The sequence below is a fragment of the Indicator indicator genome, chromosome 36 (assembly GCF_027791375.1).
Source record: "Indicator indicator isolate 239-I01 chromosome 36, UM_Iind_1.1, whole genome shotgun sequence".
Lineage (NCBI taxonomy): Eukaryota > Metazoa > Chordata > Aves > Piciformes > Indicatoridae > Indicator > Indicator indicator.
The window spans coordinates 2,633,017-2,645,470 of NC_072045.1; the positions used below are offsets into that span (position 1 = coordinate 2,633,017).

The following is a 12,454-nucleotide window of genomic DNA, read 5'->3' on the forward strand; positions in this document are numbered from 1 at the left end:
AAATCCGCCAGAATTCCTGCCAGCCTGGAAATATCGATGTGGGCGAAATCTGAATATTTCGCCGATTTTTTATGATTTTTCTTTCCTCAGCCGCTGGCACCCAAAGGTTTTGTGGCAACAAAGAGCGGGAGGGTATTTGACGCTTCAATTTTTGGCCTGTTCCTGTGCAGAAACATCCTCCCCAAAACCTTTTAATGCTTTGGGAATGATCCCCCCCAAACTGATCCCATCCTTCCGCAGAAAATCCCAGTTTATCGGGAATATTTTTTCCCCCCGTCCCTGCTAAACCCGTCAGACGACGCAGACACTCAGCACCCGCTGTAATTAATAGTGAGAAGGGTGACTGGGAATCAACCCACAGCCTCCCCAGTCCAAATTGGTTTCCCTTTACGTGCACGGCAAAGATTTTTTTTTTCCCCGCTCGGGAAAAAACAACGGCGTGGAGATGCCTGCCGTGCCCACCCGGGCAAAGCCAGGAGATCCAGCACAGCAACAACCCCCCTGATTTTTTTAGACGGGGAAAACTCCTCATAAATCAAAATAATTGATATTTTTTGATCCCGAAACGACAGGTTCAGCCGCGGCCCTTTTGCGTGGGGAATTTTATTGATTTATTTAACATTTTTCCCCCTGTTTGGTTGTTGGTTTGTTCGTTTGCTGGGTTTTTTATGGCTACAACCTCGCACCGACGGGAGATGCCCACACAACACAGCACCCCTAAACCTCCATCTCTCTGCTTCTTTTCGCCACCCTCTCCCCCCTCCCCCCAGTAAAAAAGTATAATTAAAAAAGAATAGCGGCACAGAGGGAAACGCGGCTCCGGCAGCCCCTTACCTCGGGCACCAGGCAGGACAGGGCTGTCGTTCTTACCGGCCCCGGGGGCTCTAAATCCCGGGGGTGGCTTTTGTGAGTTGGTCGGAGTTTCCCCGGGCTGTCCCCTTTTGTGTCCCATTGCCATCTAGAGGCCCTTGATTAATTAATTTCACACCGCAGACTCGGCGAGAAAATTTTCCCACCAAAATAAAAATTAAAAAAAAGAAAAAAAAAACCTCAACAAAAACCCCAAACAAAAAAACAAGTGACCGAAGAGATGTGAAACCCACCCCTCCCCCCTCCCCCCCCCCCAAAAAAAAAAGAAGATAAAAAAAAAAAAGAAAAGGAGTCAACATCAAGTTCAACAGCATGCGGGGAAAGGGGGGGGGGGGGTGTGAAAAAACCCAACACATACAACAACAAAAAAAAAAAAAAAGAGGGGAGGTTAAAAAAAAGAGCTTATTTCCATCACAATCGCGTCTAGAGCGGGGCCGGGCGGGGGGCGGCGGGCGGCGGCCCCCGCGCCCCCTCCGCGCGTTCCCAGGCTCGGAACAATCGCGCTCTGTTTGCTTCGCACATGCCGGCGTTTGGGCACGGAGGCTGCCTTGGGATAACAGGAATAATGAGGAACGGGGAGCGGAGGGGAAGGGGGGGCGGGGGCTGGGATAGAAGAGAGGGTTGGGGGGGGGGGAAGTGATGAAGTGTTGAGGGGAAACTTGGGATTTGGGGGATTTAAGGACGGAGGGAAGAGGAGATTGAGCGCACCTGGGGGACCGGTCGGTACCGACCTGTTGAGTCCCAGGTCGGCAGAAGCCGGTGGAGTTTATGGCGAGAAGTGGGATGGGAAATGGGAAACGAGAGGGATGGGGTGGTCCCCAAAGCTGGGAGGGGATGGAGCTGGGCCTTGAGGTGGTGGGATGACACTTTTCCCTAACTTTGGTGCCTCCTGCACAGCCCCAACCACGCATTTTCCCACAGCACAGGGGGAGCTAGGGGTGCTTGTCCCGGGGGAACGGGGGGTCCCTTCCCCTGGGGGGAGCGGGGTGCGGGGGTAAGGGGGGGGGTTGAAGCCCGGGGTGGCCGAGGCGGTGGTGGACGTGTCCTGCAACCCAAACAGCTCGACTCCGCCGGGCATTGTCCCCACGGAGCCCGTGGCCATTGTTCCCGACACTGCGGGAGCCAGAGGGAGGGCAGCTTTCCACGCCTCGCACCCCCCCTCTCCCCCCCCCCCCCCCCCCCCCCCCCGCCGCCCCCCAAACCTTCCCTCCACCCCCGACACACCGGGCTGATGGGACCCACGGTCCCTTAATCCGGGGAGGGGAGCAAAAAAACCTCAACACCCTGAAAGGAAAAAAAAAGCCAAAAACACTCCCTCCCCCCTTAAAAAAAAATAAAGGCCCGTAAAGAGAACCGGGGGGCTGTGGGTGCTGGGTGCCCTCCTTTCAGACTTCCTCCAAGTTGGGAGAAGCTGGAGCAGGGGGGAAGCGAGGAGGATGCCGGTACCCGTACAGCCCGGCCCCACCGGCGGGCAGTGCCCGCTGCCCGCTGCCCCGGCCCGGGGAGTTGAGTGCGGGGCAGGGAAAGAGGAAACCAGAGATGGAAAAGGGGAAGGAAGAGGGGGGGGGTGGGGGAAATTATTTACCTCCCTCCGCATATCTGCATCCATTAATGACTTAGCGTGAGCCGGGACACCGGCGACCATCGGGGTGGGGGCTGGAGGTGTAGGGGGGGAGAACGCGGTGCCCGGAGTCATCTAGGCGATGCCGGGTTGTGTCTCCCGGAGAAAATCGGGAAGGAGAAGCAGGGGGTTGCGGGAAGAGGAGCAGCCCCCCGCCATCACGTTGCCTTTACGTGGGGTTAAACAGATAACGTCCACCGGGGGCTTTAACACCGGCAACCCTCCACACACCGAGTCCGGGTAGCCCCGACCCGTCGCCTCCGGGCTCTCGGTGAGGTGTTGGGGGGGTGGGGTGGGGGTACGGGTTGGATTCCACCCAAACATCCATTTTGTCCCTTTTGGAAATGGAGCTGGGAGAGAGGAGGGGAAAAAAAAAAAAACCACCTTTTTTTTTTTTTTCCTCTCTGCTTTCTCCATATTTTCCTACGTAAGGAATGACGTCCTGACGTCGGGAGCGGGATAGGTTAGCCCTGAGCTGGGGGGAATGCACCGGGATGAGCGGAGGGGGCGATGGGAGGGGGGAACGTGGGGGTGGTTCTAGCAGCAGAACCTAAAAATAACGGAGATTTTATTATTAAAAAGAAAATAAAATAATAATGCGCAAGCCGGTGGCACCAAACCGGTAGCGAGGACGGATTTGGATCACCCACCCCACCCCACCCCGCGCCGCGCACCCATCCGGCCCCGGGGACCGCGGGACCATCAGAGCATCCTACGGATCCAGTGGGAAGGTGTCTGGGGTGAGGGGGCTGAGGGTCCTCCTTGCCTTTCCCACCCTCCTTGTCCTGGATGAGGCTGCCGCGGGATGCGGGGGGCGGGTAGAGACACCCCCTCCTTCCCCGGTGCGGGATTATTCCGTGGAAATGAAGCAGAAATGGGCTATTTTTCAATTAAACCAAAAATTTTGGTTACACTACCCCCGGTATTAACACCTCCAAGCTCCGAAATGACCGGGAACGGAAACTCCACGTACCCACCCCCTCCTCCGGCTCACCGGGATTTTCCGAGCGCGTTAAAATAAGGGGGGATGCCGGCGGGGTTTGGGCCCCAAATCTGGTCGGGGGTTGGGAGGAAAACCCCTGCTTATACCGAGCCGCGGGACCTGGGTGGCCCGATGTGGCTGCAGCCACCGGAGCCACCAGGATGCGCTTCACACGCGGCGGAGCCGGGACCGGGCCAGTGCCCCATGCCCCTGCACTGCCACCCCGCAGCCCTGCCTGTCCCGGTTAGCGGCAGCCCTCGGGCCGGTGTTGCCGGAGAAGCCGCCGGCTCCCTGATGAGCTCCGATTGTGCATTTCTACCTCAACGAATATATTCTCCCGGTGGGCCTGCAGGGAGTCGGGACGTTCTCTTGCCGTCGCCCACCGCCCATCCCATCTAACCGGCGCTTCACGGGGTCCCGGACGGTCGCTTCTGGTCCCTGCTGGCCGGAATCTACACGTCGGGCACCCCAAATCCTAGGTCTGGTCCCAGGAAAACCACCCTCGAGAGGGGGCTGCGACCCCCGCTCTCGGTGGTGGTGCGATTCCCGGGCTGCTCCTTCCCACCTTCCCCGGTAAAAGACTCTGGGGGCCGGGCCTGGCTCCTCCAACCCCCCCGTGTCCGTCCCATTGCCCCCAAATCCGGCGATGGGAGTTTGAGTCGGGGGAGTTATTTTGGCTCCTGGTACCGTTTTGATGAAAAATTCATTACGAGGTGCTCGGCGCAGCGCCATAAATATTTCAGGGCCTTTGCAAAAAAACAAAGTGGGGGTTTGGGGAGGATACGGTGGAAGGAGGGGCAGCCTCCGTGTACCCCGTTTGGTCCCAGTTTACTGCGGCGGGGAGGCGAGGCGGGCCCGGGCACCTCCGTCCCCTCGGGGTCGGCGCTGCGATCGCTCGTCCCTAGCCCGAGGCTCGGTCCTGCCCCGTTATTAGGGCGTGAAACGGCTCTAGGAAAGCCGGAAGAGGGGATCGGCTCCCGGTTGGAGCGGGGATCGGCTCCCGGTAGCGGGTGGCTCGACCCGTCCCGTCGGATCGCTGCTGGGACAAGCAGCGCCCATCCCAGGGGCCAAAGTGACAATCCGGAGCCGCTCCGGGGTTGCTCCGTGGTCACGCGTGGTAGTGGGGCTTTAAAGGACCACCCACGCCCGGCTTCCACAGTCCGGGACGGGCTCGGTGCTCTGCTGGGCGATGGCAGCGGGCGGACCCCATCCCCACCCAGGATGTCCCCTCGGGGACATTCTGAAGGACACGGACCATGAACCCACCGCCCTCTGCCCCGGCTGGGATCCGGCGACACGGGGCTCCTTCCCCCCGGCTTTGAGGAGAGGTCGGTCCCTCCCAAACCAACCCATCCACCTTTTCCCCAGCGCGGGGGTACCCTGACTACCAAGTCCACAGCCCCCCCCCCCCCAAATCGGGGTGCAGAGCCCCGACAGCGCATTCCCCCTCAAGCCCTAGCAGCGGGAAAGGAACCGGCACCGACCATGAGACAAAGCCCCACAGCCCCGAGCACCGGAGCCCACACCCTCCCGGAGCAGCGCAGCCTCCCGCCATGCTGGGCCTACAGGTAACCGGGCTTCATTGGGGCAGCTCCCTGTCCAGCTGGGAAGGGGATGTGGAGCCACAAGGGTGGGGAGGTGGCCCAGAGGCCTCCCCAGTGGGCTGGGGCCCCGAGGGACAGATTGGGGAACACAGAGAGCAGATGCTCTGTCTCTTCCCATTATCATTCTGCACACCCCCCCCCCCCCACAAAAAGAAAAATCTGGGGGGTCGTGGGTGCCACCTTTGGGTCCAGAGAAGGTGGCATCCCACTGTCTCCACTGAACTAGGAAGATGCTCAGCAGATAGGCAGGGGACATGAGGATAGGGGCAGCGGGCAAGAGCAACCTCCCTGCATGACCAAAGTGGGGCTGGGGGCATCCCAAGGCACACCCCCCCACCCCCCTAGTTTAAGCCATGTCACAAGGGGGTGTTACTGGACCTGCAGGTCGCTGGGGGGGGCTGCTCGGCTCCGGTCGGCTCCCAGCTCTCCCACTGCTGCCCTCCGCATCCCACCGGCCGCTTCCGGGTCCCTAGAGTGGGATGTGAGCAACCCCCCCCGAGCCCCAACCCCTCCCCGGGGGCTCACCTCACCCTGACATTTCCTGGCTCTCCCCTTCCATGCCAGCGGGTTGCCATAGAAAATCTAAACCTTACAAACAAAACGAGGAGAAAAAAAGGCTGATTAGCATATATTCAAATGAGCCCTGCCATAATGCACACCATAAATCATGCAGTCATTGCTATTCAATCAGTGCCTCTTACCCCAGCCCCCAACACTTGCACCCTCTGTCTCACCTCTTCTTGCCTTCCAAAGCCCCTTCCCAGCCCCAAAGGTGACCCAGGAGGGGATCCACCAGTCGGGGCTGAAGGGGAGGGGGCATGGACACCTAAGCCAAAGTCAGCCCCACCCCCAAACAGGGCAAACTCTGCCTAGGATTCATCTCCCACCTGTGTTTTAATCCTGGGGCTTGGCCACTGGTGATGCCCTGCTGCGAGCGCTGTAGGAAGGGGCTCAGGTCAGTGCTGGTGAGCAGCCAGCGCAGAGCTAACCCCCGCCCAGATCCCCACCTGATCCCAACCCATGGGTGCCCAGGTAGTGCTGGGGGGAACCCACACACCCCCAAAAAAGCCAGAGGATGTTGGCACTGCAAAGCTCTGGTTCCCCATTTCACCTCTCAGCAGTGTGGCCAAGACCTCAGTCATGATCATGGTCATGGTCATGGTCATGGCCATGGCCATAGTCAGCACACCTCAAGCCTCAGGAGATGCTCCCCCAGCCCCAAGGAGCAGCAGGAAGCCCAGCCCCAGCCTAACCCTCAGCTATAAGAGACTCAGCTCAGCTGGGCCAGGCCCACCCCCCTAAATCACCAACCACCCCTGTCCCCCCCCTGCCCCGGGCTGGTCTTAAGAGCACAGAAGGGTTTGTCCTGCTCTAGGCTGCAGCACCTAGGCCTTGTGAGCAGATTTTTGGGGGTGTCCCAGAGAAGTGAGGGGTGGGAGCAGCACGGCTGGACCCCAGAGACCTGGCCAGGGCTGGCAGTGGGACCAGGCTGTCACCTTCTTTGCTGGTTGGTGACACTGGAGAGATGGCTCTGAGCCCAGAGGACAGCAATCCTGAGCTGAGGGTGGGGGGAGGTCAGGGGGTGTGCCACTCCTCCCCCCGGGGACATTAATGATTTGTCACCTCCTTAGATACCCCAAGAAGCTCACAGCAGACACCCTGACACCCCCAGTTCTTTATTGGTGAGAAGATAATAAATAGAAAAAAAAAAGCCCCTGGGCTGGGGTCGGTGGGAGCAGCACCCCTCACCCCCAGCTGCCTGCCTCCCACCCTCTGCCATCCTCCCGCCTCGCTGTGGGATTCTGGCAGCTTCCCCCCGCTCCCCCACCTCCCCCCGCCAAATAAAGCTGGGTGCAGGATTGGGCCAGGGGGCGCGGGTTGGACCCTGCCGGTGCTCTCCGTCCTGCTGCCACCCCGTGGCACTCCGCAGCCATTCCCACGCTGGGAACACGCTGGGACAGACGAGACCGGGGTCTGGGATAGCTCTCCTGGCCCCTGGGGTCCCGGCCTTGCAGGGCATCGCGGGGGGGGGCTGAGCTGCAGGGATGGCATGTTGAGGGGCATGGGGGTGAGGAGGGGGTTTGCCAGGAGATGCAGCCCCATGGTGTGGGGCCAGGACCCCATCACTGACACCCCCTCACCCCCAGCAGCATTGCAAAAGGCACAGGGGGGGCTTTGCGGGGGTCTGAGGATGGGGGTGAAGTGGGGGGCTGCTCCCCCAAGCTCGTCCCCCCCACCCCCAGCACCCTGCTGTCCTGTCCTCGCTATCTCTGCCAAGTGTCCATGGCCTGTGCCCGTCGCGTGGGCACCGGCACCCTCTGCTCCTCTGCCAGCGGCCGGGGGGTCCCCAGGGGGTAGGGGTACCCCTTGGCATAGTCGTCCCGGGGCTGGAGCTCTCCAGAGCCTCCTCGGGAGGCATCACTCAGGGAGGCCAGGCTGGCCAGGGGGTGCTGGGGGGTGCCCGAGGGGCAGCCCAGTCCCGGGGACACTCGCTCCGACTTGATGCTGATGGTTTGGTGCTGCGGGGAGGTGCTGGGGGCGGGGCTGGGCTCCTCGATGGAGACAATTCTGCTGCTGACCCTGCGGTAAGAGGGGAGGAGGAGTGAGGCTGGGGCTCCACACATCGCCCACTGGGGTGTGCAGAGTGGGCAGAGGCTGAGCTTACCCCCTATAGGGGCTGAGACCCCCCCAAACTCATCCCATGTGCCAGCTCTGAGCCAGCTGGGCACTGCCCATCTGGCTACTGGGAGCCTGGGGTGTGACTGGGGGGCACATGGGGACCAAGTCCCCTGAGGAGCCAGGCTGGAAATAGGCTCTGCCAACAGTGTGTGTGGGGTCCTGGGGTGACCCCATGCACCCCAGTTTTGGGCTGAAGCTGGACAGACCTCAGCATGGCAGGTGGGCAGCAGCCATGGCTGGGAGGTGGCATCCATGGGTGCAACAGCTCTCTGTGAACAGATCCATCCCCATCCTGTGTTCCCCCCCTATCCCTCACCCCAGAGCTGTGCCTCATCCTCACCCCAGTGCTGCCATGTCCCGGGGGTGCTGCCACGCTGCTGGGCCAGGCTGCAGGAAGCTGGGGGCTGGGGGGGCCTCGCCAGCCCCAAATTCTGCTGAGCAGGAGAACAAGGGTGAGCAGAGGGGGGGTCTGTATCTGTAGGCAGGGTGGGGGTGTCCATGCTGCCCTGGGGCCAAGAGGCAAGGACTCACCTGCTTGGGATGGGGAGAGGAAGGAGAAGCCAGCGAGGCTGTGGCCTGGGACGCCAGAGCTGCCCGAGGTGAGCAGGGGGCTCAGGGGCTGCAGAGTGGGGTACAGAGGCCGCTGTGGGGGATCAAGGTGCCCCCCGTCAGGACTCCTGCTGCTGACCCTCTGGAAGGTGCCTCCACCCCCACCCCCCTCACCCCCACTCCCTCACGAGGACCTCCTCATTGAGTTTGGGAAGGAGATGTCTGCATGTTCCTGGGGACGCTGGTCACAGCCCTCACCACCAGCCCTGCTGGCCCCTCCCATGGTGACCCTGCTGGGAAGGGAGTGCCCAAGGCCACCAAGCATCCTGCTGGCAGCGACCCCATGGCCCAGGGTGTCCCAGCCCCCAGCCAGGGCATCAGGGACACCCCAAGGACCCAACCCCAGGGGCAGGAGCTATAGATTTGGGGGGGGGAGGGCTACCAGCATGCCAGCCTAGGCAGTGGGTGCTATGGGCCTGGTGCCCCCCTCCATGGCACTCACCCCTGCACTGGCACCACTCCTGCTGTTTGCCAGGCTGCCATGGCCCTCACCACGCCGAGCCTCTGCCCCCAGATACAGCGGGGGGGGGGTCTTGGTGGCCAGGGCCCGGTTCAGGCTGCTGGTGGGGAACAGGGGGTAGCTGAGACCTGGATGGACAGAGGGACAGGAGGATGCACAGGGTGGCCTTGAGGGATGCAGGGTGCTCTGGCCCTCGGGGGGATCCCCCTGCTGCCCTGGTGGCTGCGAGTGGCCACCTGTGCCAGCTCGGTGCCACACTCTGGCAAACCCACATCCTGCTGGAAGCCCTTGGTGCACCTGGGCTGTGATGGCCACACTCTGTGAGAGGAAGTGATAGTGGTGACCACATCCAGCCCTGGGGCCAGGAGGCTACAAACTTCCCCAGATGGAGCCTCCTGTGGGGAGCACCCTCAGCCTGGCTCCCCACAAAGCAGCCAGGACCTGCTGGGGGGATGTCCAGAGTGCCTGGAGCCCCCACACTGCTCCTGTCCGAGGAGATGGGGATGCTGCATGCCCACATCCTGCACTGGGAGCATCAAAAGGGCCACCCCAAGCCACCTCCCTCCCACCAGAAGGTTTCCATTGGTCAATTTCCATCATCATCCTTCCTGCATGGTACTGCCACCAGCCTCAAGCTGGTGCCATCCTACCTGGCAGGATGAGTCCCTCGTGCCCAGCTCTGAGAGAGGCCCCACAGGGAGGGAGCTGTGGGCAAGAAGTGCTCAGGGTGCTGGGGGCGGTTGGGTTCTGTGTGCAAGCAGGGTGCAGGAAGCAGATGGATGGTGGCAGGGGATGGTGCAGCAGTGCTGCCAGCCCACGCAGCCAGCCTGGCCCCACTCCTGGCGAGTCCCCAGGAGATGCTGTGAGAGCAGCTTTGCATGTGGGGCCTGGCTGGGGAAATCCCCACGGGGCTGGCCAGGACTGGGTGGCCATGGTGGGGGTGGCACGGCCAAGGTGGGGCCACAGGATGTCCTTAGCAGGGACAGGATGCCCGTGACAGGGATGGGGTACTCATGGTGGGCACAGAGTGCCCACAGTGAGGACAAGCTGTCCACACGAAGACAGAGTGGGGTGAAGGGGGTGCCCATGGCAGGGATCGGGTACCCATGGTGGGGAGAAGATGCCAGCACCCCTGGGTGGTGAGTCCAGGCCTACCTGGGGGCAGTGGTCCCGGTGAGCGCCCCGGTGGCTTTGGTGCTGGTTTGAAGGCAGGCAGGCGGCCCTGGCTCTGTGGGGAGCTGCTGGCACTGCCCAGGGACAGGTCGGTGCCCGGCAGGGAGCTGCTGTAGGCTGCTTCGGGCAGCGGCGCTGGGCTCTGCAGGGTGGAGTGGAGGTGAGAGACAGGGAGGGGACCCCTGGGGACCCTTGGGGACACAGTGGCACAGCAGCAACTCACATAAAACCTGGGCCGTGCCACTGACAGGTCCATGCCCTCGCTCAGCCTTCCTGCCTTCTCCCCAGGGTCCGGCCCCTCGTCCAGCTCCAGCTCCTGGCTCTCCAGCCCCAGCCCCTTGCGCTTCAGGGTCTGCAGGGAGCAGGGTGGTGAAGAGAGAATTAGAGAGAGGATCCCAGAACCATAAAATCATAAAAAAATCAGAGAATCCCAGAATCAGAGGATTATAGAATCATAGAATCACAGAACAGTAAAATGGTAGAATCCCAGAATCAGGGAATCATAGAATCCCAGAATCATAGAACCATAAAATTGTAGAATCCCAGAATCATTGAATCATCGAATCATAAAACCTCACAGAGAATCAGAGAATTATAAAATAGTCACAGAATCACAGAATTGTCAGGGTTGGAAGGGATCTCAAGCATCATCCACTTCCAGCCCCCTACTCTCCACCAGATCAGGTTGCTCAGAGCCACATCCAGCCTGGCCCTAAAAACTTCCAGGGATGAGGCTTCCACCACCTCTTTGGGCACCTGTCCCAGCATCTCCCCACCCTTGTGCTGAAGACCTTGGTGCCGAGGTGGGGGATGCCCAGGAGCCAGCGCGGGCTGCCCCTGCCCGGGCTGCCCTCTGCCCAGGCTGCCCCCTGCCCGGGCTGCCCCCTGCCCGTACTGCCTCCTGCCCGTACTGCCTCCTGCCCGGGCTGCCCCTGCCCGGGCTGCCCCCTGCCCGTACTGCCTCCTGCCCGGGCTGCCCCCTGCCTGGGCTGCCCCCTGCCCGTACTGCCTCCTGCCCAGGCTGCCCCCTGCCTGGGCTGCCCCCTGCCCGTGCTGCCCCCTGCCCGGCGGCACCTGGAGGATGTCGGAGTTGGTGCGGCTCTCGTGGGGCTCGCTGTACTCGGTGTACTTGAGCAGGACCCGGTCCATGTCGCTGCTGGCGTACTGGAAGAGGCGGTTGGTGCTGTTGAAGATGATGAGGGCGATCTCGCAGTCGCACAGCACGCTCAGCTCGTAAGCCTTCTTCATCAGCCCGAACTTCCGCTTGGTGAAGGTCACCTGCGGGGCAGGGAAAGGCCATGGGGGTGCTGCAGTCCCCTCCCAGGCTCACAGATCCATTGCCTCGGGTTGGAAGGGACCCTCAAAGGGCATCTTGTCTGATGCCCCCGCTGCGGTCAGCAGGGGCAACTCCAACCAGAGCAGGGTGCCCCAAGACACAGCGAGTTTGACCTTGAGGGTCTCCAGGGATGGGGTCTCCACCACACCCATGGGGTCTCCATCACATCCATAGGCAGCCTGCTCCAGTGTTTTACCACTCTCGTTGTAAAGAACTTCCTCCTTAAGAACCTCCTGGATACAGCCCCAAACCCTCCTCCTGGACCTCCAAACCCTCTCCATCTGTGGAGGACCAAACCAACCCCTGGATAAGGCTCCAAACCCTCCTCCTTCGGGCTCTCCAAACCTCCTCCAGCTCTGAAAGACCAAACCAACCCCTGGATACAGTCCCAAATCCTCCTCCTTTGTACCCCCTCAAAGTCCCTCCAGCTCTGGAGGACCAAACCAACCCCTGGATACAGCCCCAAACCCTCCTTCTTCAGGCCCCTCAAACCCCCTCCAGCTCTGGAGGACCCAGCACCCACAAGGAAGGTTGGAGCGGAGCAGCTTTGCCTCCTCTTGTGGCCTCGTGCTCCCTTTGTCCCCTCCTTGTCCCCAGGAAGCTCTCACCTGCCGGTTCCTCTGATCCAATATTCTGCTGATTTGGATTTTTTTCCGACCCATTTTCCCCTCCTACACTTGAGATGGGCCTGGAAGAGAACAAGAAGCCCCTGAGCTGCTGGGGCTGGAACCCCAGCACCACACACACCTCCTCAACCCCTCCAGCCACCAGAAATAAAGAAGTTTTACTAAAAAAGAAAAAAAAAAGAAATTTTGGGGAGGAAATTTCAGCTTTTTGTTGTTTTGTTTTAGCAGAGCTTCTGCTAAACTGGAAAATAAAAGTGGAAACTCTGCTGGGGCACGTGGGGAAAAATCCCCTGAGCTCTGACCAGCCAGCTCCACCACCCCGGCTCCAGCCCCCTCATCCCACCCCAGCCCCAGCACCTGTGTGTGCCAGCTGGGAAACCTCAGTGCCACGGCGCCAGGAGCCTTGCTGGGAGCAAGGCATCAGCCTGAGCATCACCAAGTGGCCACCCAAAGCCGAGGGGGCTGCTCGGAGCCTGCCTCATGCACTGCTGCTC

At 61.1% G+C, this 12,454-nt stretch overlaps 1 protein-coding gene across 1 annotated transcript; it reads right to left on the reverse strand.

Moving 5' to 3' along the window:
* Positions 1-7,341: 7,341 nt before the first annotated feature.
* Positions 7,342-11,996, reverse strand: MEF2B (myocyte enhancer factor 2B). Its single transcript, XM_054396331.1, has 8 exons — positions 11,943-11,996; positions 11,073-11,276; positions 10,222-10,350; positions 9,981-10,140; positions 8,808-8,953; positions 8,288-8,399; positions 8,097-8,190; positions 7,342-7,657 (listed from the first exon to the last, which is right to left on the reverse strand). The coding sequence occupies exons 1-8, from the start codon at positions 11,994-11,996 to the stop codon at positions 7,342-7,344; spliced, it is 1,215 nt and encodes a 404-aa protein (XP_054252306.1).
* Positions 11,997-12,454: the final 458 nt, after the last annotated feature.

What these genes read in the sequence shown, in the direction of transcription:
- MEF2B (XM_054396331.1), bottom strand. Translation starts at nt 11,996, where the DNA reads ATGGGTCGGAAAAAAATCCAAATCAGCAGAATATTGGATCAGAGGAAC. An exon ending in TGGATCAGAGGAACCGGCAG is followed by an intron (nt 11,277 to 11,942) that starts GTGAGAGCTTCC and finishes CCTGCCCCGCAG; the next exon opens with GTGACCTTCACCAAGCGGAA. An exon ending in CCTCTCCCCATCCCAAGCAG is followed by an intron (nt 8,191 to 8,287) that starts GTGAGTCCTTGC and finishes TCTCCTGCTCAG; the next exon opens with CAGAATTTGGGGCTGGCGAG.